Source organism: Schistocerca nitens, chromosome 6 (assembly GCF_023898315.1).
Source record: "Schistocerca nitens isolate TAMUIC-IGC-003100 chromosome 6, iqSchNite1.1, whole genome shotgun sequence".
NCBI lineage: Eukaryota > Metazoa > Arthropoda > Insecta > Orthoptera > Acrididae > Schistocerca > Schistocerca nitens.
In genome coordinates this window covers 327,934,687-327,959,733 of record NC_064619.1, presented here as the reverse complement: position 1 = coordinate 327,959,733, position 25,047 = coordinate 327,934,687, and the positions used below count along the sequence as shown (strand labels likewise).

Genomic DNA, 25,047 nt, shown 5'->3' with positions numbered 1-25,047 from the left:
GCAATTCAGAGGCGGGCTGCTAGATTTGTTACTGGTAGGTTTGATCATCACGCGAGTGTTACGGAAATGCTTCAAGAACTTGGGTGGGAGTCTCTAGAGGAAAGGAGGCGTTCTTTTCGTGAATCGCTACTGAGGAAATTTAGAGAACCAGCGTTTGTAGCTGACTGCAGTACAATTTTACTGCCGCCAACTTACGTTTCACGGAAAGACCACAAAGATAAGATAAGAGAGATTAGGGATCGTACAGAGGCATATAGGCAGTCATTTTTTCCCTCGGTCTGTTTGGGAGTGGAACAGGGTGAGAAGATGCTAGTTGTGGTACGAGGTACCCTCCGCCACGCACCGTATGGTAGATTGCGGAGTATGTATGTAGATGTAGATGTAGATGTACTAAAAGAAACGGGGTACCACAAGAATCGGCTAGGCCACAATAACTCAAGTAAAAATGTAAATGTCATGTGACTAGGCCCTCCTGTCGGGTAGACCGTTCGCCGGGTGCAAGTCTTTCGATTTGACGCCACCTCGGGGACTTGCGCGTCGATGGTGATGAAATGATGATGATTAGGACAACACAACACTCAGTCCCTAAGCGGAGGAAAATTTCCGACCCAGCCGGGAATCGAACCCGGGCTATTCGGATTGACATTCTGCCGCGCTGACCACTTTTTTTTTTATTTCATTTTTTTCGTCTTCGTTCTTTGAATCTGCTCGGGGCGGACGTCGCAAGACACCCGTTTCAGTTCGTCGTTGATTCATTAACTCAGTTTTTTTTATTACAGATTACAGATTAACCATCTGACCGAACACGATGAGTTACCGTGCCGGCACCACACAGCTACCGGGAGCGGTAACTCAAGTGAAACAGTTTAAGATTATCAATAATTACGGTTGCCGGCAATTGATGATGAGTCCCATACTTCTTTACAGAGCGTAGGGAAACGACGCGGAAGACCCGCGCCGCCTTACTAGGCAAGATCCTAGTGGAGGTGGTTTGCCATTGCCTTCCTCCGACCGTAATGATGTTGATGATGATGACACAACAACACCCAGTCATCTCGAGGCAGGAAAAATCCCTGACCCCGCCGGGAATCGAACCCGGGACCCCGTGCTCGGGAAGCGAGAACGCTACCGCGAGACCACGAGCTGCGGACTGTCAGCTATTACTGTTCCCTAAATTAGTAATGACCTGAAAAGTAGATGTCTCAACTAATACTGAAATAATCACGTGGCAGCAGAAGGCGTACATACACGGGGTTAAAACTACAAGCAAAAAATTAGAATCAATATTGCATAAATATCTTCGGATACTATAATGAAGTTAAACGAAATAACTTGGAAGGTGCTTTGAAATACACGACATCGAATTTAGCGGAACTGAAGCTCACTATTGTAACGACGAAACTTGCGTAATCTCACGCTACTGATTACTCGATACTAGCAGTTTTTGAGAAAGCACAAATTAATTGAAGTTTAATGAAATAGTTTGTAATACGATTCCTTATCAGTTTTGAAAGTTAATGTGACTGGAAACTAATCATGTGCTTGGTTACGAGAATTGTAACACATTACTGACAATGAGCTTTGAACCTATCCAATACACTCAAGGATAATGATGTTCAGAAATTTTATGTATAATTGCTATTTAAGCTTCTCAGACTCACAGTGAACAGTGCCTCTGCTTGTTACGCAAGTCAAGCAGTTAACTATATGATGCGTGTCTAATAACTACATTAAATTAATTTTTAAATAGCAAAGCAAACTGACAGGCTTTTAATTTACTTATTCAGTTCTTTTCTTTCAAACACGGTACTCGGATTAGCACACACAGGAAACGTTTGGACCCTGCCTATGTTACAATGACTTAGGTTAAGGAATATAACAGGAAAACGCTATTGTCTGACTTATTATTTTAAAAATGATCAAAATCATATCACTAGGTAATGCCCCACATGACGATAGAATGACGGCTTTCTCGACCATATGACATTTCTGCCGGTAAACCTTTCAGGGTATAAGATCGTGGGCCACGAAATTCTTCTGTTCCTAACGTTTAATCCAAGATGTGTTTCTTAAGTGTATCTGTTGACTGTAGGTGACTGTGTAGCGTCTATTGCGTGATGTCAAGTTTGTGCTACTTGATGATGTGAGAAGGGAGACCAAAAACCTCAATACCAATACACAGTCGGCAAGATTCAACGGAGGAGCAACGCGTCTGAAGAAGTCCAGCACAGTTCTGGACGAAATGTTAGGAACAGAAGAGTTCCGTGGACCAGACTTTATACGCCGAAAGATTTACCAGCAACAGTGCCTCACAGTTCCTACACAACGTGAATGATTTTATACGATCTTACAGTATAGACGATGCTAGAATAACTTCAACATTGACGAGCGCCCTTGCATTAACCACGGCAGATTCAGGGGCAGCTACTTGCTGTTGTAAGTGTTTCCTTCATTTGCCCAAACTTGCCACGGAACAGTGCCTCCCAATAAATACACTCCTGGAAATGGAAAAAAGAACACATTGACACCGGTGTGTCAGACCCACCATACTTGCTCCGGACACTGCGAGAGGGCTGTACAAGCAATGATCACACGCACGGCACAGCGGACACACCAGGAACCGCGGTGTTGGCCGTCGAATGGCGCTAGCTGCGCAGCATTTGTGTACCGCCGCCGTCAGTGTCAGCCAGTTTGCCGTGGCATACGGAGCTCCATCGCAGTCTTTAACACTGGTAGCATCCCGCGACAGCGTGGACGTGAACCGTATGTGCAGTTGACGGACTTTGAGCGAGGGCGTATAGTGGGCATGCGGGAGGCCGGGTGGACGTACCGCCGAATTGCTCAACACGTGGGGCGTGAGGTCTCCACAGTACATCGATGTTGTCGCCAGTGGTCGCCGGAAGGTGCACGTGCCCGTCGACCTGGGACCGGACCGCAGCGACGCACGGATGCACGCCAAGACCGTAGGATCCTACGCAGTGCCGTAGGGGACCGCACCGCCACTTCCCAGCAAATTAGGGACACTGTTGCTCCTGGGGTATCGGCGAGGACCATTCGCAACCGTCTCCATGAAGCTGGGCTACGGTCCCGCACACCGTTAGGCCGTCTTCCGCTCACGCCCCAACATCGTGCAGCCCGCCTCCAGTGGTGTCGCGACAGGCGTGAATGGAGGGACGAATGGAGACGTGTCGTCTTCAGCGATGAGAGTCGCTTCTGCCTTGGTGCCAATGATGGTCGTATGCGTGTTTGGCGCCGTGCAGGTGAGCGCCACAATCAGGACTGCATACGACCGAGGCACACAGGGCCAACACCCGGCATCATGGTGTGGGGAGCGATCTCCTACACTGGCCGTACACCACTGGTGATCGTCGAGGGGACACTGAATAGTGCACGGTACATCCAAACCGTCATCGAACCCATCGTTCTACCATTCCTAGACCGGCAAGGGAACTTGCTGTTCCAACAGGACAATGCACGTCCGCATGTATCCCGTGCCACCCAACGTGCTCTAGAAGGTGTAAGTCAACTACCCTGGCCAGCAAGATCTCCGGATCTGTCCCCCATTGAGCATGTTTGGGACTGGATGAAGCGTCGTCTCACGCGGTCTGCACGTCCAGCACGAACGCTGGTCCAACTGAGGCGCCAGGTGGAAATGGCATGGCAAGCCGTTCCACAGGACTACATCCAGCATCTCTACGATCGTCTCCATAGGAGAATAGCAGCCTGCATTGCTGCGAAAGGTGGATATACACTGTACTAGTGGCGACATTGTGCATGCTCTGTTGCCTGTGTCTATGTGCCTGTGGTTCTGTCAGTGTGATCATGTGATGTATCTGACCCCAGGAATGTGTCAATAAAGTTTCCCCTTCCTGGGACAATGAATTCACGGTGTTCTTATTTCAATTTCCAGGAGTGTATATTAAGTGGTTTTACATAACGACAGCCACACAGAAGACGCTACCTGCGCACGCAGCCATTTCCATCACTCAGCTCTCAGTGAATATTTATTACCTCGCAGGCTCTCTTACGTCACGTCGCACCGACCAGAGACTATGCTCTCTACATAGCTGTTACTCTTTTGTCATTGGTGATTACCCGGTATCATAACAATTTTTGACATTAATAATTCTACGTTAGTTAAGACAACATGTGACGTATTCATATTACAATTAAATAGAAAATTATTACAGTTTTGCATAATAATATCGATTGCAGAGTACATAACACTGGCGAAAAAATTGGGAGGCACTCTGTATTATAGGCGTCACATGTAGACAAAAAATGGGTACTTCCTGTCAAGATGAACGTACGTTGTGAGGGTGTTGTAATTTTAGGTTACGTAGAGTCCTTATCCTCGCCAGTTTTAGTGAGAACATCTTTTGCTATGTGCTAAACTTCAGTGTTCTTGTCAGTCTCAATGCACCAATTATTAGAATTTGGAACTTCGGTGTCGATATTACCCAGATATAGTGTTTCTTCGCAATGTTCTTTTGTGTCAAGTGGATGACGATGTCAGTATTGTTGTATGGTGCCTAGTGTTTTCCTGTTGTCAATGGCCGCTTCGCTGGTAATTACAAGGCAGCAGTCGGATAATCAAAAGTTCCACTGAAGCTAGTATTCTGATAGGACAAATTCGTCTCCTAAATATAATAGTCGAAAAATGAATCGTATGGCTTGTTAGTTTGTAGACTCCTAGGTATTTGCTTCCTCTGCGCAAAATGCACTTTTCCTTGGAGTGTACTTTTTGTTTCTTAAGTGTTTCTGTTGAGTGTAGACGACTCTGTAGCGTGTACTGCGTGATGTCAAGTTTGTGCTATTTGATAAAGAGGGATGGGAGACAAAAAAACTCAGTACAGAGCCTGCTCCTCTGCAATAGCGCCAAGGGAGTCGCCGAGCTTCACATCCGACAAACGGCTCGACAACACTATTACATAGCCTGCCTTCATGAGGCACTATGGAGCAATCGGAGGAAACCTCTACTTTTCTGTGCTAGAGACAGGACGCCACTATGGGGGATTTTATTCCTAATAACTAGACTGAAGGTGGCAGGGGTAAAATACAGGGAGCGAAAGGCTATTTACAATTTGTACAGAAACCAGATGGCAGTTATAAGAGTCGAGGGGCATGAAAGGGAAGCAGTGGTCGGGAAGGGAGTGAGTCAGGGTTGTAGCCTATCTCCAATGTTATTCAATCTGTATATAGAGCAAGCAGTAAAGGAAACAAAATTCGAAGTAGGAATTAAAATCCGTGGAGAAGAAATAAAAACTTTGAGATTCACCGATGACATTGTAATTCTGTCAGAGACAGCAAAGGACCTGGAAGAGCAGCTGGACGGAGTGGATAGTGTCTTGAAAGGAGGATATAAGATGAACATAAAAAAAAAGCAAAACGAGGACAATGGAATGTAGTCCAATTAAATCGGGTGATGCTGCGGGAATTGGATTAGGAAATGAGACGCTTAAAGTAGTAAATGAGTTTTGTTATTTGGGGAGTAAAATAACTCACGATGGTCGAAGTAGAGAGGATATAAAATGTAGACAGGCAATGGCAAAGAAAGCGTTTCTGAAGAACAGAAATTGTTAACATCGAGTATAGATTTAAGTGTCAGGAAGTCATTTCTGAAAGTATTTGTATCGAGTGTAGCCACGTATGGAAGTGAAACGAGGACGATAAATAGTTAGACAAAAAGAGAATATAAGCTTTCGAAATGTGGTGCTACAGAAGAATGCTGAAGATTAGATGGGTAGATCACATAACTAATGAGGAGGTATTGAACAGAATTGGGGAGAAGAGAAATTTGTGGCACAACTTGACTAGAAGAAGGTATCGCTTGGTAGGACATGTTCTGAGGCATCAAGGGATCACCAATTTAGTATTGGAGGGCAGCGTGGAGGGTAAAAATCGTAGAGGGAGACCAAGAGATGAATACACTAAACAGATTCAGAAGGATGTAGGTTGCAGTAGGTACTGGGAGATGAAGAAGGTTGCACAGGATAGAGTAGAATGGAGAGCTGCATCAAACCAGTCTCTGGACTGAAGACGACAACAACAACAACAACAAGACTACGGCCACTACAGTGACTATTGAAGTTGTCATTCGCCTGTATAGACAGTGTAGCCGAACACTGCGCGATGGAACTGCGTATCTGCAGCATTCATAATGGTGCAGAAATTGTCAGACCTCTTGAAACAAAATATGAAGCTACCATTTCATGGGCATAGCCCATTTCAGTAAGATTTTTCTAGGTGTATGTCCAAGTCTTTGTGTGATATCGACGTTTTGCGTAGTATACCAGGCAGTGACCCTGGAGAAAGTTGCCTGCACCTGTAGCCGAAACGTTGGTAGTTTTACCACATCTTACGTGGTCACGCACTGAGTAGACCATCACTGAAATTCGTGAAGCAACGCAAGTGCAGTGGCTTCATAGGTCCAAGGAACATAAAATATGAACTATTCACCAATGATAATAGGGCAAAGCTCAGCAGGCGACATACGACTGAGGCGGCCACGCCTTAGGAACAAAAGAATGGACTCGCACAGCGGTCAAGACGATTATTTGTTTCTGCGCTGAGCCACATTATTTTGTGCATGCCTTCCCCCTTGTCTTTATTATTATTTTCTGCATCAATGTCCTTAACAAAAACAAAATTGCTATACATGTTTAACCGAAAGGTACACCGCTGCGACTATTTGTACTACATAAATATTCAACGGCCCAAGTACACAATATGAGAAGACTAAATCCAGGGAAGAGTTTGTTAGGACACTCGATTACGATCAGTCACAGTCACATGTGCTCAGTGCAAAAGCCTCACTTGTGCATTTTGTATTTGCACATACCGTACATTCTCCAGACCTGAATCTAGTTAGCTGTATCCACATCATCCTAGGATGATGAAAGCCTAGTACTTTAACAGTTGTCAATAAGATCGCGGTTCCAGGTTTTGGTGGCTTACCACTCACGTTTCCATTCAGCGTCCCAGCTGATCCCAGTGGAGCACATCTGGACTTTCTTTTCATAGATGGTCTTGATTTGTGAAACGGGATTGATTCATTTTTAGACACTTGCTGACAAAGGTCGTAAGTGAACTGGACTGGTGTCCGAAAGTATTGGTAGCCAGCATGTAGCTGTAGATTTGACTGTGCCATTAATGGTTCTCACAGCTGCTTTCGGATAAATGTCGACACTCTTCTCATGAGCGCTGAAAAGCCAAACTGGTGCACAACATTCTGCTGCAGGGTGAGGCAACGCAAGGGATACTCCTCGGAGAACTGATGTATTTCCTCCCCATGTATTATATGACAGCTTCTTCTCCCAGTTGACTCTTGTTTCTATCTTCTTAGCTGTGATGGAAAGGTGTTTATGGTATGTCAGCGCCACTTCTAACGCGATGTCAAACAATTTTGGCCTATCGTGTATTTCACTGTGCCAAGAGAGCTAGACGATTAGAGAGGTTGAAAAGACATATTTCTCTTTTGGAAACATTAGGTCTAAGTCGTAATGTCTTAAGACATAAATAAAGCTGAGTCAGTCTGTTTGTTAGGTGTTCTTCACATTCAGAAAGGTCTACACTCTGATATGAAATTGTAAGGTTTAACTATTCCTTTTATGATTATCCTGGATCAAGGTCGACATGAGTAGCATCTGTGCTTCCAGTCTTACTTTCTCTCGCCAACGTGCCTCTACCGCATTTGTGACGAACTCCGTGAAATGCTCGTAAATCGTAAGTCATGAGCACAGATCAAAATACTCTCAAATTTAGTATTAAAACAAAACGGTTTGGTACTTACTTTGCAATGGAACACTGTCACAGTAAGACAAGCAAATTAGAAATGCAGGTATTATATTCGTTTTTAGAGGGTTGCCAAACTAGGACTAGTTGTAGCAAAAGCTTGATTCTGAGATTCAAATCAATTTTGAGTTTAATAAGTCGTTTATTTACCCTAAGATCTCCACACATTCCATATTAAAATGACAGAGAATAAGTTAGCAATGAAATAAACATGAAGTATTGTAATGTTGACTGAGAAATTGCTTCAACTCGACAGCAGAAAGTCACGCAATGTACTGAGACACAGGCTCTCTAGAAGTTCAGTTTAACCATGAATGTCACGCTAACACTGTGGGGAGATACCACATCTACGTGGAAGACTGCTGAGGAAATGCTACAAGCTTTTCTGATCTGTGCAGCTCGCAAATGAAAAGTAAACGGCCGCGCGGAGTGGCCGCGCGGTTTGAGGCGTCATGTCACGGACTGCGCGACCCCTCTCTCCGGCGGCTCGAGTCCTCCCTTGGGCATGGGTGTATGTGTCGTTCTTAGCATAAGCAGTTTAAGTAGTTTGTAAGACTAGGTACCGATGACCTCAGCAGTTTTGTCCCTTAGGAATACACACACATTTGAACATTTTGAAAAGTAAACAAGTCTACGATCCACTAAACAATACAATTAATAAAGCAACACAAGTTGCGTAGCAGTTTCCGCAAATAGTGAGTTGTTCAGAAAGTGAACAGCGCTAAACGATACGCAACACTTACTTCAAACTCCGCAGACGAGCACCGGACCGCGCCAGTCAGCCCCAGATAAGGACAGCCAAGGTGGTGGCAGAAAACGGCTGCCCCGACACCCTCTGGATCACGAATGTTACAGACAGCTTCTCCAATAAGTGTGCCAGAAATTACCATCCCCCCCCCCCCCAAAAAAAAAAATAGCTCCCAACTTTTTGAGTAACTCTACATAGAGGGGGAGAACACCCAGCCACTGCCACAGTGACCGGCGAGAAATTCTCTTTATTTACGCGAATACAGGGGAATCCTGCAGAAATTTTCCATTTTTGGCTTATACTAGGGAACATCGGAAAGTAACGTGCAATAACTTTGTTACCAAAAATTTTAATAGGTAAGAACTTTTCTACACAGTCACCAAAGTTCTCAACGCATTTCTCCCATAGTGGTGCCAGTTTCAATATCACTGCTCATTGAAATTCGTTTGCTTGAGTACAGCCCAGCCATCTGCGGACTGCTGATTTCACTTCCGCGTTTATCGCAAAGCGTTTGTCGGCCAGGAATTTCTTTCTGGGACCAAACGGATGAAGGTCCGACGATGCAAGGGCCGAACTGTATGGTGGATGCAATTTTCTCACGGACATGGGGGCGAGCATTGTCATGAATAGCCGGCCGGGGTGGCCGAGCGGTTCTAGGCGCTACAGTCGCAGGTTCGACTCCTGCCTCGGGCATGGGTGTGTGTGATGTCCTTAGGTTAGTTAGGTTTAAGTAGTTCTAAGTTCTAGAGGACCGATGACCTCTGAAGTTAAGTCCCACAGTGCTCAGAGCCATTTGAACCATTTTTGTCATGAATAGGTTTGACATCGTCACCGTTAATGCTGTGGCGTTCGTCACATAGGACAAGACGCAACTTAGCCAAAGTTGGGGGCTGGAGCATTTACAATGGTCCTGTGTTCAGACAAGTCCACCACAACACACGCTCAGTCCGGAACCGCGCGACTGCTACGGTCGCAGGTTCGAAGCCTGCCTCGGGCATGGATGTGTGTGATGTCCTTAGGTTACTTAGGTTTAAGTTCTAGGGGACTGATGACCACAGATGTTAAGTCCCATAGTGCTCAGAGCCATTTTTTAACCACAACACACCATGCATATCACAGAACACTGTTACAATCATTTTCCTAGCTGAATTAGTTGCTCAGAATTTTTTGGCGCTACGGAATCAACATTTTTCCACTCCGTAGAGGCCTGCTTGGTTTCAGACGTGTTGTGGTACGCCCACCACTCATCACTTTCTTTCAGAAAGTCGTGTCCTTTTGCGGCGTAACACGATAAGTGATCGAAGGTGGTCATCATTCGCTGGCCCTTGTGGTTTTGTGTCAGGTTATTGGGCACACAGCAACTACGAAATTTCAGTGTCTGATGAACAGTATCGTACACCGCGCAGTAGGAAATGTTGAACTGATGCAATAAGGTTATCAGCTGCTCACGCCGGTCGTTCGAAATTGCTGCAGTCGATGGCTCCGACGTTCTGTGGGGTTGCAGCCCGGAGCGTGGCGAATCACCCAGGTACACGGCCCTCTTGGAAAAACGCACCTCAGCTGGAGACACGGCCATGATCCTTGCAGTCGTCCGCATGCTCGCCACGCATGTCCCTGTGAATTTCGCTCCGTTTATGTCCTTTGGCCCATAAATATCCAACCACAGTACGCTGCTCTTTGCAAGGTGACGGCAGTAACATGTGCCGCATGTTTGTTTCGTAGGTCAAAATCCTCTTGCTAGAGCTGCACATGAAAACAAAATACCCTCTGTAGCGCAAACTTCAAACTACATCGTTGTGAAACTTAAACATTCCAGATGCAATTATTGTGCGTTGCTTTCCGATTTTCCCTAGTAGTACGCATCTTAACATACAAGAGCTCGGTATCGGCTGCTAGTCATGTTCTACTCATTGATAGAGTCCTTCACTCCAAATCATGGTGGCGGGCAAGACTCAGTTGACTGGATAAGAATATTTTGAGGGTAAGTGAACCGTGAATTTACTTTCAAAACCTTTTCTTAAGAATTTACTTTGTTTACTAGAGATTCATCAAGAACATTAACACATTTAATCACACTATGTGAGCGTGGAAGTAGTTGCCAATGGGTAACTGATGACACAAATTAAAAATTTCAACAAATGGAAATTTTATTCCTAAAACCCTTTCCTTTAAAAAAACAGATTTAAAATTACAATCAGAAAGCACCCTCTAAATATCAAGTTATAATTATTCAGAGGCAGAAATAACAATTTTTTTATTATGACAGTAAGAGCCTTCGGGCTGAGAAGCTTACCGCTGACTTTTAACACAGCCGTAGTCACGACCGCTCACAACAACCTCTGAAAGACTACACTGGTGCAAATCTGCAACACACCAGATTACTTTAAACTAAAATTTTTAACAACTCACAAGATACATAAACTATGCACCCCGTAGGAGGGATGGAAATGGTACAAAACAGTCACATTAAAAAGTACTTGCCACCGAAAGTGCAACTTGTTTTTAAAAGAAAACTCTTACGGTTGAAGGATGGCAACTTTATATACTAAAATGACCCTTTTAAATAAAAACCCATGAAATGAAGTCTTACATAAAATGTACAAACATGCTCTACATTACACATTTACCGCCTCTCAAGATGATAGGCAAGATAAAAACATATTTCAGGAATTCGGCCTTTACACCTTAAGCGATAAATTCGTTAACACCGAATCCGACAAACATGACAGAGGCATCTATTAACGTACGGCAGACCGACAGACAGACAGACACTAACTGCCTAACAAATGCGGACGAAAACAGGCGAGCAAGCTGGGGACGAGAGACTGACCAAGAAAACAAGTAGAATTTAACAAGTAAATGAAACGACATATCAGCAGTCACTTAACTTCTAATAAACGGTGATGTCTGGCGAAGACCTGGCGCAGCACTCCCAAAACGTTCTCCCGAACTGTCCGCTGCCAGCCGCTTCAACGGACGCAGGAAGGCGCGCCGATCTTCCGTTTCACGGCATCGCAGCTCGCGCCGGACAGACCGATGTCGTGGGTTGACTCCTGTTGCTCTCCTGTCGGCCGCGAAGCCACTACCCCTCGCTATACGGCGCGGCCCACTGGCTGCCACGCGACGCTCAAGACGGACAAGGCATCTTGTGTCTCAGTGCACGACCGATCAACCGATCGATCCAACCGGGCTTTAAGGTCGATCCGAACGACAGACATCTTGGCACTCCATACGGCAGACCGACATTGACTAAGCGGTACACTCGGTCGGACCCACCCCTGCAGAGGAAACATGCCCTCAGGCTACCCGACACCCCTGCCCCGGGAAGAGACCGACCTATCGACCAGTCCAACCGCCAACGTCCATTGCCTGAACAAACACGAGCAGACTGGCGGACTAACACATACTAGCACTCCGGACGACAGACACTGACTGCCCCACACTGACCCGGCTGTCCAACTGACCGACTCGCCGAGACTGACAGACTGCTCCCAGACTCACTCCGACTGTTCGACTCAGACTGACAGACTGACCGACTGCCGAGCTCATAGCGCCCCTTAAATGCACGTGAACAGGCAACTTTTCCCCTTTCCCACCAGAGGGAGACACCAAAGCTGCGATTGCCACAGCGGCGCCACCGCCAGAAACGGAAGGCGACTGCTTTACACTACGCGCTGCGGAGCGCTCTTCAAAACAGTGAATTTTACCACGGCTCAGTAAGGCAACGAATTTTCTCAGTGACCGAGCAGCACCATGGCGGCCTGTTTTCGGATCTGCTTATCGGCAAGTGAAGTCATCATGCACAAATATACGTAAGGACTTCCAGTGGCTTAACAGCAGTTGCCTTCAAAGGAGGAAATTACATTCGCCCCTGAAGTGTGGAGGAGCTGGGTCTTGTCGCAAACGCTTCTGCGAACTGTAGTGCCCTGGGAACCCATTTCCGTCCTCTAGAGCCTCGTTTCTTATGAAGATGATTTGAAGCCGTCTTCCTGAGTCAGCAAGCCTTGTTCTCTCCTAAAAAAAATAGCCAAGAAATGAACAGAAAAGTAATCAAATATTGCCCAGCGATATGTGACGGTCAAGTCTTCCCTGGAGTGAAAAGTTTACTTTCTTTATTTTCGCAAAGTTATGATCTGTCCGTTCGTTCATTGACGTACCTGTTCACTGTAATAAGTTTAGTGTCTGTGTTTTGCGACCGCATCGCAAAACCGTGCGATTAGTAGACGAAAGTACGTGCCTCTCCAATGGGAACCGAAAACAATTGTTCGCAAGGTCATAGGTCAACCGATTCCTCCACAGAAAAACACGTCTGATATATTCTATACGACACTGGTGACGGCGTGTGCGTCACATGACAGGAATATGTTGTCGACCCACCTAACTTGTACACTTGGCGAATGGGTAAAAAGATTCTTCTACCTTGCCCGATTGAGATTTTCTTGAGGATACGAAATTCACTCCCAAAAAAGTGTGTTTCGATGTTTGTTTAGGTGTAGCGTCCCCATACTACGGCGCAGCTACCTCGCATCGGACGGACGGACAGATAATAATTGTCTGAAAATAAAAAATTAAATTTTTCACTCGAAGGAAGACTTAAACCAAGGACCTCTCGTTCCGCAGTTGCCCACGCTAACCACAAGACCACGGCGCTCCTGCGCTCACACTATCCTTGGTGTTGCTTATCTTGCGCATGGACTACTCAGTTTGTATATTTTCCACACAACTTCTTCCTGTTTTCTCGATTGATCTGCGTTAAGTTTTTCAAGGCCTATCCAAGCAGGTGTTGACAGATGTGAAAATTACCGAACTCAGTTTAATAAGTCACAGCTGCAAAATACTAACACGAATTCTTTACAGACGAATGAAAAAACTGATAGAAGCCAACCTCGGGGAAGATCAGTTTGGATTCCGTAGAAATGTTGGAACACGTGAGGCAATACTGACCCTACGACTTATCTTAGAAGAAAGTTTAAGGAAAGGCAAACCTACGTTTCTAGCATTTGTAGACTTAGAGAAAGCTTTTGACAATGTTGACTGGAATACTCTCTTTCAAATTCTGAAGGTGGCAGGGGTAAAATACAGGGAGCGAAAGGCTATTTACATTTTGTACAGAAACCACATGGCAGTTATAAGAGTCGAGGGGTATGAAAGGGAAGCAGTGGTGGGGAAGGGAGTCAGACAGGGTTGTAGCCTCTCCTCAATGTTATTCAATCTGTATATTGAGCAAGCAATGAAGGAAACAAAAGAAAAGTTCGGAGTAGGTATTAAAATCCATAGAGAAGAAATAAAACTTTGAGGTTCGCCGATGACATTGTTATTCTGTCAGAGACAGCAAAGGACTTGGAAGATCAGTTGAACGTAATGGACAGTGTCTTGAAAGGAGGGTATAAGATGAACACCAACAAAAGCAAAACGAGGATAATGGAATGTAGTCGAACTAAGTCGGGTGATGCTGAGGGAATTAGATTAGGAAATGAGACACTTAAAGTAGTAAAGGAGTTTTGCTATTTGAGGAGTAAAATAACTCACGATGGTCGAAGTAGAGAGGATATAAAAAGTAGACTGGCAATGGCAAGGAAAGCGTTTCTGAAGAAGACATCGAGTATAGATTTAAGTGTCAGGAAGTCGTTTCTGAAAGTATTTGTATGGAGTGTAGCCATGTATGGAAGTGAAACATGGACGATAAATAGTCTGGACAAGAAGAGAATAGAAGCTTTCGAAATGTGGTGCTACAGAAGAATGCTGAAGATTAGCTGGGTATATCACATAACTAATGAGGCGTTATTGAATAGAATTGGGGAGAAGAGGAGTTTGTGGCACAACTTGACTAGAAGAAGGGATCGGTTGGTAGGACATGTTCTGAGACATCGAGGGATCAGCAATTAAGTATTGGAGGGCAGCGTGGAGGGTAAAAATCGTAGAGTTAGAACAAGAGATGAATACACTAAGCAGATTCAGAAGGATCTAGGTTGCAGTAAGTACTGGGAGATGAAGAAGCTTGCACAGGATAGAGTAGCATGGGGAGCTGCATCAAACCAGTCTCAGGACTGAAGACCACAACAACAACATCCACTGTGCCAACTTATAACTAAATCTGAGGGGGGTGCGATGGGGAGGTTCCCTTGTAAGTACGTGGCAGCCCTTGTGTTGTACAGCGCCAGCTGCTACGTGTGCAGAGGGTCGCGCCGCTGGGAGGCCGGCGGCCGGCGGGGCCGACGGCGGGTGTCGCGATCGGTGCCGGCGCTGCTGCCGCTCGCTGCTGTGCCTGGACGCGGTCTGCTGCCAGCCCGGCTCGCGCTGCCGCTGCTGCTGCTGCGCCCCCAAGCAGCCGCAGCGCGGCCGCCTCGAGCACCGCAAGAGCACCTCGCAGCTCTCCAAGAAGACCAGCAGCGTCGGCGACGCCCACGAGGTATCCGTTCCACACTCATTTACACCTAACTACTGCCAGGGCCGTTCAATAAGTAACACAACGTATTTTTTTTCTGAAAGCAGGTTAGTTTTATTCAGTATTCCAATACACCATATTATTCCTGTGGTGTGCGTACTGTAAGACCTTCGGTACACGCACCATCAGATTATTTGACTTGTCGCTCTATGCGATTGTCAGCAATATGTCTCGTGGTCTTATCGTGGCGTGTTTATCTTCTGCCATTAGGTCAGACGATAGAAATGCCACTTGCACAGATTGACGGTGACCAACTTTAAACAGAACTTGATTAATTTTCACACGCATTTATTAAAATAATAAAAAGCATAGATATTACGTAACTTGATTCTGGATGCTGTTTACAATTGACAATCTGAAGTTCCTTTTGTCTTGGTACGTTAATCTTATTCTCACATATCTCTGATACTTGACAAAGTGTCTATACATTTCTCTTCATGGCTATGTACAGGAATATGATAATCTTATTAGGCGCAGACTGAAACTTGACTATAGACTGGTACAGACTAATGCAGACTGACTAATCGGAGGTCTGTACACTCGTTATAATACCTCGCGCGTTCAGGTATCACTGCACGAGTGTGATCTGCGAGGAGAAAAGGTTCTACGTTAGCAGCAATCTCATTGGCTGCGTTACATATTAATACGCGGATCGGCGGAAGCAGAATTTGGCCCGTCTCTAAGACAGCGCCATCTCGTAGTGCGGAGACGGACGAGCGCTGCGCCTGCGCCGTTGTGCTTAGCGGGGCGCCCTCTAGTGGGAAAGTTGTGTACGCGCTGACTACGCGGAACTATGTACACAACAATTCCACACTCTTCTGGCAACAAAATTCTATTTTTCAACTCTATCTCCGTTCAATACGACGACCTTAAGACGCCTTATTGGGAGGGCCTGTTTGCCTGCACGGCACCACACTACTGGACGTCACCGCAGCCAACATCTTCCTGCATCACTTCCCCATTATCCTCGTACTGCTTCCAGTGCAGCGCATCCTTCATTGGGCCAAACAGAAATCAGAAGGTGCTAGATCCGAGCTGTAGGGTGAATGAGGAGGAACAGTCCGATGGTGAGATTTTCACTCTGCAGCGGAATGTGCGCTGATATGAAACTCCCTGGCAGATTAAAACTGTGTGCCGGATCGAGACTCGAACTCGGGACCTTTGCCTTTCGCGGGCACTCAGTTTTAATCTGCCAGGAAGTTTCATATCAGCACACACTCCGCTGCAGACTCAAAATCTCATTCTGGAAACATCCCCCAGGCTGTGGCTAAGCCATGTCTCCGCAATATCCTTTCTTTCAGGAGTGCTAGTTCTGCAAGGTTCGCAGGAGAGCTTCTGTAAAGTTTGGAAGGTAGGAGACGTGGTACTGGCGGAGGTAAAGCTGTGAGGACGGGGCGTGAGTCGTGCTTCGGTAGCTCAGATGGTAGAGCACTTGCCCGCGAAAGACAAAGGTCCCGAGTTCGATTCTCGGTCGGGCACACAGTTTTAATCTGGCAGTCCAATGATGTTTAGTGAGCTTCTCTCGGGTGCGCTGACTTGTGTGACGCCCTGCGTTGCCATGGCGAAGGATATGTTCGTTTGCACTTTTGTAGCGACGAACATCCTGAAGCCGTTCTTCAGTTTCCGCCATTGCAGGAGTCACAGCTGTGTCCGACCGCCCGACACGCGGAAGAACGGACAGCTTTGCGCGATCTTGCTGCGATGTTGACAAACGTCTCGCCCAATGATTCACCGTGCTTTTGTTCACTGTCACCTCTCCGTGTTCTGGAAGCGCCTATGAGTAAATGCTATGCTCTGGCTTTCCGCCAAAAGAAACTCGATGGCAGCTCTCTGCTTGGAACGCAGCTCCATTAAAGACGTCATTTTGAAGGCTACGTATAGTCCCGCCTCCTATCGCAAATTCGTGAATTATAGGGGCTGAAGTGGAAATATCCCCAACAAATTCCCAATTTTTTCAACTGAAACTGATCAAGGAAGAAACGTGTTGCGTTACTTATGGAAAGTCCCTCGTATAATAACTGGTTATTGAACTTGGAACGCGTAAGTGCGCGCTAACGAGCCCCCATTTACGCCCATCCAAAAAAAAAGGAAAAAAAAATTTCTGTGGCACAAATGGTCTCATTATATCTCAAAATATTCACCAATGAAATTTATACACTTTCCAAGTGTTAGAATCAACTGTGGTAACCTTTTTTCCTCCCTGATACTGATACACCAAAAATATGTTGTTCAAAAGGATTTAACAACTTCTTGAGCAGAAGACCGATGTCCATGCATTGTTTCGTATGACTTAGTTTTAGGTCATCAATCTTATGATTTATTTGATTCGGTACGCTACGAATTGCTCTCATCTTCATCTCGTCTTCACTTCGGAGAAGCACTTGCACCCAGCATCCTCAGTTACTTATTGGACATATTCCAGTCACTGTCTCTGCCTTCAATTTTTACCCTCTACAGCTCCCTCAATTACTATGGAGGTTGTTCCCTACACATACGTCTGCATGTTGCATGACTACTCTGCAGTTCACAGCTAAGTGCCTTTCAGAGGGTTGATCGAACTACCTTCAAGCTATTTCTCGATCGTTTTACTCTCGAACAGCGCGCGCGAAAAATTAACACTTAAATCTTGCGGTGCGTGCTGTGATTTCTCTTATTTTATTACAAAGATCAGTTGATCCTCTGTAGATGGACACCATCAAAATATTTTCGCATTCGGAGAGAAAACTTGTGAGTGAAATTTTATAAGGAGGTTCTGCAGTAACAAAAAACGGCTTTTTCCAACTATTGCAACCAAATTCACATATCATACTCGTGGCGTTCTCTCCCGTATTTCGTGATTATACAAAACGAGCTGCCCGTCTCTGAAATTGCCTCCTTCAGTCCTACGAAATGCAAATCCCACACCGCGCAGCAGTACTCCAGAAGATGGACAAGAGTGGACGCTAAATGCTTAGTATCTACTGGCAGACATAGTCCACTTAGGCGTGCATTTATGACTGTGCAGAAAAAATCAGACAGTAAATTACGTGATATGTTTGCGGGGTAACTAACACACTGAAATGGGTACATATTAAGGTACCAAATGGTTCAAATGGCTCTGAGCACTATGGGACTTAACAGCTATGGTCATCAGTCCCCTAGAACTTAGAACTACTTAAACCTAACTAACCTAAGGACATCACACAACACCCAGCCATCACGAGGCAGAGAAAATCCCTGACCCCGCCGGGAATCGAACCCGGGAACCCGGGCGTGGGAAGCGAGAACGCTACCGCACGACCACGAGATGCGGGCTATTAAGGTACCAGTGATCACTATATCTGCACTTACACCTCAACTCTCTGTATACAGGCAGCAATTTCTCTATTATCAGGATGCGATATGGAACCCGTCTTCAGGCAGACAAAGTGACCCCCCCCCCCCCTTGCACAAAAGCGGATTATAAACGAAAATATTCCTTCTGGTTAGTACGGAATACTTCATGCCTAGTTTTCTATTTTTTTCAAAAATCTCGGAAGTACTCACGGATAATCGAGAAACACGATAATTCACACCTGCTCTTTTGTTGTAATATAAACACACTTCTTGCAATACTTTAAGGTGACAAGTCATCGCCGTCCGCGGTGGTCTCGCGGTTCTAGGCGCGCAGTCAGGAACCGTGCGACTGCTACGGTCGCAGGTTCGAATCCTGCCTCGGGCATGGATGTGTGTGATGTCCTTAGGTTGGTTAGGTTTAAGTAGTTCTAAGTTCTAGGGGACTAATGACCACAGCAGTTGAGTCCCATAGTGCTCAGAGCCATTTTTTGACAAGTCATCAGATACCCCCTACCATATTGTCGGACCTCGTTTTGCCCGGTGTAGTGCACCAACCGACGTGGCATAAACTCAATAAGTCGTTAGAAGTTCCCTGCAGAAATATGTTGCCTCTATAGCCGTCCATATTTGCGAAAGTGTTGCCTGTGCAGGATTTCATGCACGAACTGGCTCGCTCGATTACGTCCCGCAAATGTTCGATGGGAGCCATGTCGGATCATTTGGGTGGCCAAACCATTCGCTCAAACTGTCCAAAATGTTCTTCAAACCAGTTGCGAATAGTTGTAGCCCGGTGACATGCATTGTCATCCATTAAAATTCCATCGTTGTTTCGGAACGTGACGTCCTTGAATGGCTGCAAACGGTTTCAAAGTAGCCGAACATCCAGCCCACGGCATTATAGGACCACCACCAGCTTGCACAGTGGCTTGTTGACAACTTGGCCCCATGGCTTCGTGGGGTCTGCGTCACAGTCGAGCCCCACCATCAGCTCTTACCACCTGATATCGGGAATCACCTGACCAGGCCACGGTTTTCCAATCGTCTAGGGAACAACTGATATGGTTATGAGGATAGAAGAGGCACTGTAGGCGATGTCGTGCTCTTAGCAAAGACACTCGCGTCGGTCGTCTGCTATCATAGCCCATTACCACCAGATTTTGACGCACTGTCCTAGCGGATACGTTCGTCGTACCTCCTACAGTGATTTCTGTGGTTATTTCACGCAGTGTCGCTTGTCTTTTGCCACTGACAACTCTAAGCAAACGCCGCTGCTCTCGATCGTTAAATGAAGACCGTCGACCACTGCGCTGTTTGTCTGTGATGAGAGATAATACCTGACATTTGGTATACGCAGCTCACTTTTAACACTGTGGATCTCGGAGTATTTAATTCCCTGACGATTTTTGAAATGGAATGTCGCATGAGTCTGGGCTCTACCACTCCGCATTCAAAGCCTGTTACTTCCCGTGGTGCGGACATAATCACGTCGGGACCTTTTCACATGAATCACCTGAATACAAATGACAGCCCCTCCAGTACACTGCCTTTTATATCATCTGTATACGTGCATATCGCTATCCCATGACTTTTGTCACTTCAGTGTATTATTATATGAATAATCTTCGTAAAAAAATTGTCATTCAAAAAATGATAGCTCTGTAACTTTCTTGTGGCACCAAAGTCGAGAGTGACAAGATACAAGAAATTGCAACAGAACTCAGTGTTCCTAGACACTTACTGCTGTTATAACTGGCGGTGTTGTGCCGCAGCTGGACACGGGGCCCAAGATCGACCCCTCGCTGGTGGAGCACACGTCACTGATGCGCGCAGCCATCCCCATCCTGCCCGTGCCGCTCGCCTGGTTCTGCCTCGTCTGCAACGTCATCATACCTGGTCTGGGTACGTCTTACACATTTTGATAATATTATGTTCTAGAATTTTAACTGCACCATGAGCGATGTTGTGCTGAATGGAGAATAAGTTCAGCGGGAAAAAATAATAGCTCCTTTAAATTTATACAGTGGCGCTTGGGAGCGCTATAGATTAGAAGCCACGTGACTCTCCACCACAGACAAAGTCGTGACGGAGAAGGAGCGCGCGCGCTCGTGTGTGTGTGCGTGTGTGTGTGTGTGTGTGTGTGTGTGTGTGTGTGCGTGTGAGTGTGTGTCATTGCAAGTGTTACTGTGTTGTGTAGTATCAGCGCAGTTGATCGGTGAACTGACGTGTCAAAATGGCATAAATGAGCTATCGTCTTCGGACGCGCCCGTGGCAACACAGTGAATGAAGCTCTACCCTTTGTTGGTCTCTCTTACATGTCTAGCAGAAATTGTATCGTACTCGCATTATGTAACACGACGTAAGAACAGTAGCTTTAGAAAAGATACTACCGGACATAGAGGGGAGATGTCACGCCCTGTCTGTGTTGCTACACTATGAGACCAAAAGTATCCGGACACCCCCCAAAACATACGTTTTTCGTATTGGTGCATTGTGCTGCCACCTGCTGCCAGGTACTTCATATCAGGGACCTCAGTAGTCATTAGACATCGTGAGAGAGCAGAATGGGGCGCTCCGCGGAACTCACGGACTTCGAACGTCGCAAGGTGATTGGGTGTCACTTGTGTCATAAGTTTGTAAGCGAGATTTCCACGCTCCTAAACATCCCTAGGTTCACTATTTCCTATGTGTTAGTGAAGTGGAAACGTGAAGGAACACGTACAGCTCAAAAGTGTACAGCCCGACCTCTTCTGTTGACTGACAGAGACCGCCGACAGTTGAAGAGGGTTGTAATGTGTAGTAGGCAGACATCTATCCAGATCATCACACAGGAATTCCAAGCTGCATCAGGATCCAACGCAAGTACTAAGACAATTAGGCGGGTGGTGAGAAAACTTGGATTTCATGGTCGAGCGACTGCTCGTGAGCCACACGTCACGCCAGTAAATGCCAAATGACGCCTCGCTTGGTATAAGGAGCGTACACATTGGACGATTGAACCGTGGAAAAACGTTGTGTGGAGTGACGAATCACGGTTCACAATGTGGCGATCCGATGGCAGGGCGTGGGTATGGCCAATACCCGATGAACGTCGTGTGCCAGCGTGTGTAGTGCCAACAGTAAAATTCGGATTCGGTGGTGTTATGGTGTGGTCGTGTCTTTCATGGAAGGGGCTTGCACCGCTTGTTTTGCGTGGCACTATCACAGCACAGGCCTACATTGATGTTTTAAGCACCTCCTTGCTTTCCACTGTCGAAGAGCAATTCGGGGAAGGCGATTGCATCTTTCAACACGTTCGAGCACCTGTTCATAATGCACAAACTGTAGCGGAGTGGTTACACGACAGTAACATACCAGTAATGGACTGGCTTCCACAGAGTCCTGACCTGAATCCTATAGAACATCTTGGGATGTCTTGGAACGCCGACTTCGTGCCAGGCTTCGCCGACTGACATCGATACCTCTCCCCAGTGCAGCACACCATAAAGAATGGGCTGTCATTCCCCAAGAAACCTTCCAGCACCTGATTGAACGTATGCATGCAAGAGTGGAAGCTGACATCAAGGCTAAGGGCCGGCCAACACCATATCGAATTCCAGAATTACCGATGGAGGGCGCCACGAACTTGTAAGTCATCTTCAGCCAGGTGTCCGGATACTTTTTATCACATAGTGTATCTTTACTGTCATAACATATCTGTATTGTAGTCCTTATTTATAGGTGGTTTCCTGAACTTTCGGAGCCGAGCGCGCCTTTTCTATGAGGAAGCACTGTCTTGGTGCTCAATGTCAATATTGCAATTCTGTCGCATCGCCAGTGCTCACGCGCCTTCTTGGCATGGACAAAAGAGTCGGTGTTGAGCGCCCGCACGGGCGTGCTGCCACGCCGCGGATAAGTAATATGCAGCATTTGATATAAAGAAGAACAAATAGTTAAGTGTTACGTCGGTTTGCAGAAGACAAGTATTTTAGTTATCCAGCAGAAAGATGCGGGGGTGTAATTAATAAGAGACTTGTGGTTGAAACAGTATCGTGTTTGAGAATCAGTGGTTGTCGTGGAGAAACATACAGTACTGAAAGTAGAACTTGAATGAAAAGGACTTCTGTGATCAGCGATGGTCTGTTTAATTAATGTCGAAACACAAAGTAGGCAATGATTGCTTCAGTGTGAATGTGAAACAAATAAAACTGTTAAATGAGACTGGACGAACGTAGGCATTGTTAGGGGAATATATTGCGTGTAAAAGGAGCAATAAACCGAAGTTCTTTGACTTGTGCTATTAACATTTCAAACAGACATTAGTTACGTAGCTTTAATACTTGAAAAGTATAACCGACACGTATTCCTATTAAGCACATGGTCAGGTTACTTTCGTTACAAAGCATGATCTCTATGTAAAGCTCCCATAATTGAATCCAATAGTCCGAAGAAAGCAGACCTCAAGACTACCCAATAAAGACCTACACATACGAAACAGAATGGAGTTCACAGACAAAGAAGCATCACCCAGTGCTGATTAGTAAACGTCACGACGCTAAAAGCAACGAAAGACTATCTCTGCTTTATAAAGTGTATCACAGGATTCACAGAGGACTGGAATGTGGAAACGGTTCTTCAGTTGTGACCTCTTACTAGGGTGGCTGAAAAGTAATGTTTCCTGAATTTTCTTATGTAAAAGCTCTTAAAGCTTTTTATATTTCTCCCAACGAGAGATTTTGATACCGTCACTGTAGAATGTTTACTTTTGTTGATCGAGTCACAACTTCACCTCTGCTTGCAAGACTTCATCACTATCAAAGTGAAGTCCTTGAAAGTGTTCTTTAAGATTTGGAAACAGGTGAAAATAGGATGAGGCTAAGTCGGGACAATATAGAGGATGATCGACAACAATGAACCCAAGGCGTCGAATTGCATACAGATGTCGCAGCGCTCGTGTGTAGCCTGGCATCTCATGCTGAAGGAGAGGGCACTCCGTGTGTGAACGAACTCTTCGAAATCTAAACTCGATTACAGCATACTGTTTTTCACGCACCGAGATAGCTAGGTTACGCAGCGCCATGTTACAGGCTATAATTCGCAGTCGCCTAGCACCAGAGGGCTGCAAATACACTACTCGCCATTAAAATTGCTACACCAAGAAGAAATGCAGATGATAAACGGGTATCCATTGGACAAATATATTGTACTAGAACTGACATGTGATTACATTTTCACGTAATTTGGATGCATAGATCCTGAGAAATCAGTACCCAGAACAACCACCTCTGGCCGTAATAACGGCCTTGATACGCTTGGGCATTGATCAAACAGAGCTAGGATGGCAGGTACAGGTACAGCTGCCCATGCAGCTTCAACACGATACCATAGTTCATCAAGAGTAGTGACTGGCGTGTTGTGACGAGCCAGTTGCTAGGCCACCATTGACCAGACGTTTACAGTTGGTGACAGATCTGGAGAATGTGCTGGCCAGGGCAGCAGTCGAACATTTTCCGTATCCAGAAAGGCCCGTACAGGACCTGCAACACGCGGTCGTGCATTATCCTGCTGAAATGTAGGTTTTCGCAGGGATCGAAAGAAGGGTAGAGCCACGGGCCGTAACACATCTGAAATGTAACGTCCACTGTTCAAAGTGCCGTAAATGCGAACAAGAGGTGACCGAGACGCGTAACCAATGGCACCCCATACCATCACGCCGGGTGATACGCCAGTACGGCGATGACGAATACAGGCTTCCAATGTGCGTTCACCGCGATGTCGCCAAACACGGATGCGACCATCATGATGTTGTAAACATAACCTGGATTCTTCCGAAAAAATGACGTTTTACCATTCGTGCACCCAGGTTCGTCGTTGAGTACACCATCGCAGGCGCTCCTGTCTTTGATGCAGCATCAAGGGTAACCGCAGCCATGGTCTCCGAGCTGATAGTCAATGCTGCTGCAAACGTCGTCGAACTGTTCTTGCAGATGGTTGTCGTCTTGCAAACGTCCCCATCTGTTGACTCAGGGATCGAGACGTGGCTGCACGATCCGTTACAGCCATGCGGATAAGATGCCTGTCATCTCGCCTGCTAGTGATACGAGGCCGTTGGGATCCAGCACGGCGGTCCGTATTACCCTCCTGAACCCACCGATTCCATATTCTGCGAACACTCATTGTATCTCGACCAATGTAGGTGTCGCCACCGGCGCCAACCTTGTGTGAATGCTCTGAAAAGCTAATCATTGGCATATCACAACATCTTCCTGTCGGTTAAATTTCGCGTCTGTAGCACGTCATCTTCGTGATGTAGCAATTTTAATGGCCAGTAGTGTATGTAGACGGAGGAGCGTTTGGATTCGGTGCTCTTGCCATTTCGATAGGGAAAGCGTAAAAATCGGTGATCATCAACGACAATAGAATGCAGAAAGTAGTAGGAGATGCTGAATTAAAAAGGGTAGAATTAGCGGAAATGCAAGAATTGGAATGGAAAGAGGACAAGATATTTCTGGTCAGATCTTTTTTTCTTTTTATGCGGCGGGGTTTTGGAGGATTGGAGTAACAGTCTCCCGACTGGTTTGATGCAACACGCCATGTTTTCCTTTTCTGTGCCAAGTTCTCAGGGTACCATTTGCACTCAACGAAGCCAATTATTTGTTGTAAATACTCCTATATCCATTTTTGCCACCTACACCTCTTTTTAGTATCTTGAAAGTTATTCCCTGATTCCTCTCCCTCATTTCCTATCAGAGCACTTAATTTGTATCAT

At 46.0% G+C, this 25,047-nt stretch overlaps 1 protein-coding gene across 1 annotated transcript in view; it reads left to right on the top strand.

Annotated features, from left to right (window-relative positions):
• LOC126262863 (uncharacterized) overlaps positions 1 to 25,047 on the top strand; it is a 523,085-nt gene that overhangs the window by 435,938 nt on the left and 62,100 nt on the right. The window contains exons 4-5 of the mRNA XM_049959729.1: positions 14,719 to 14,951; positions 20,072 to 20,201. Coding sequence (XP_049815686.1) covers positions 14,719 to 14,951; positions 20,072 to 20,201 — 363 coding nt within the window. The remainder of the gene's footprint in view (positions 1 to 14,718; positions 14,952 to 20,071; positions 20,202 to 25,047) is intronic.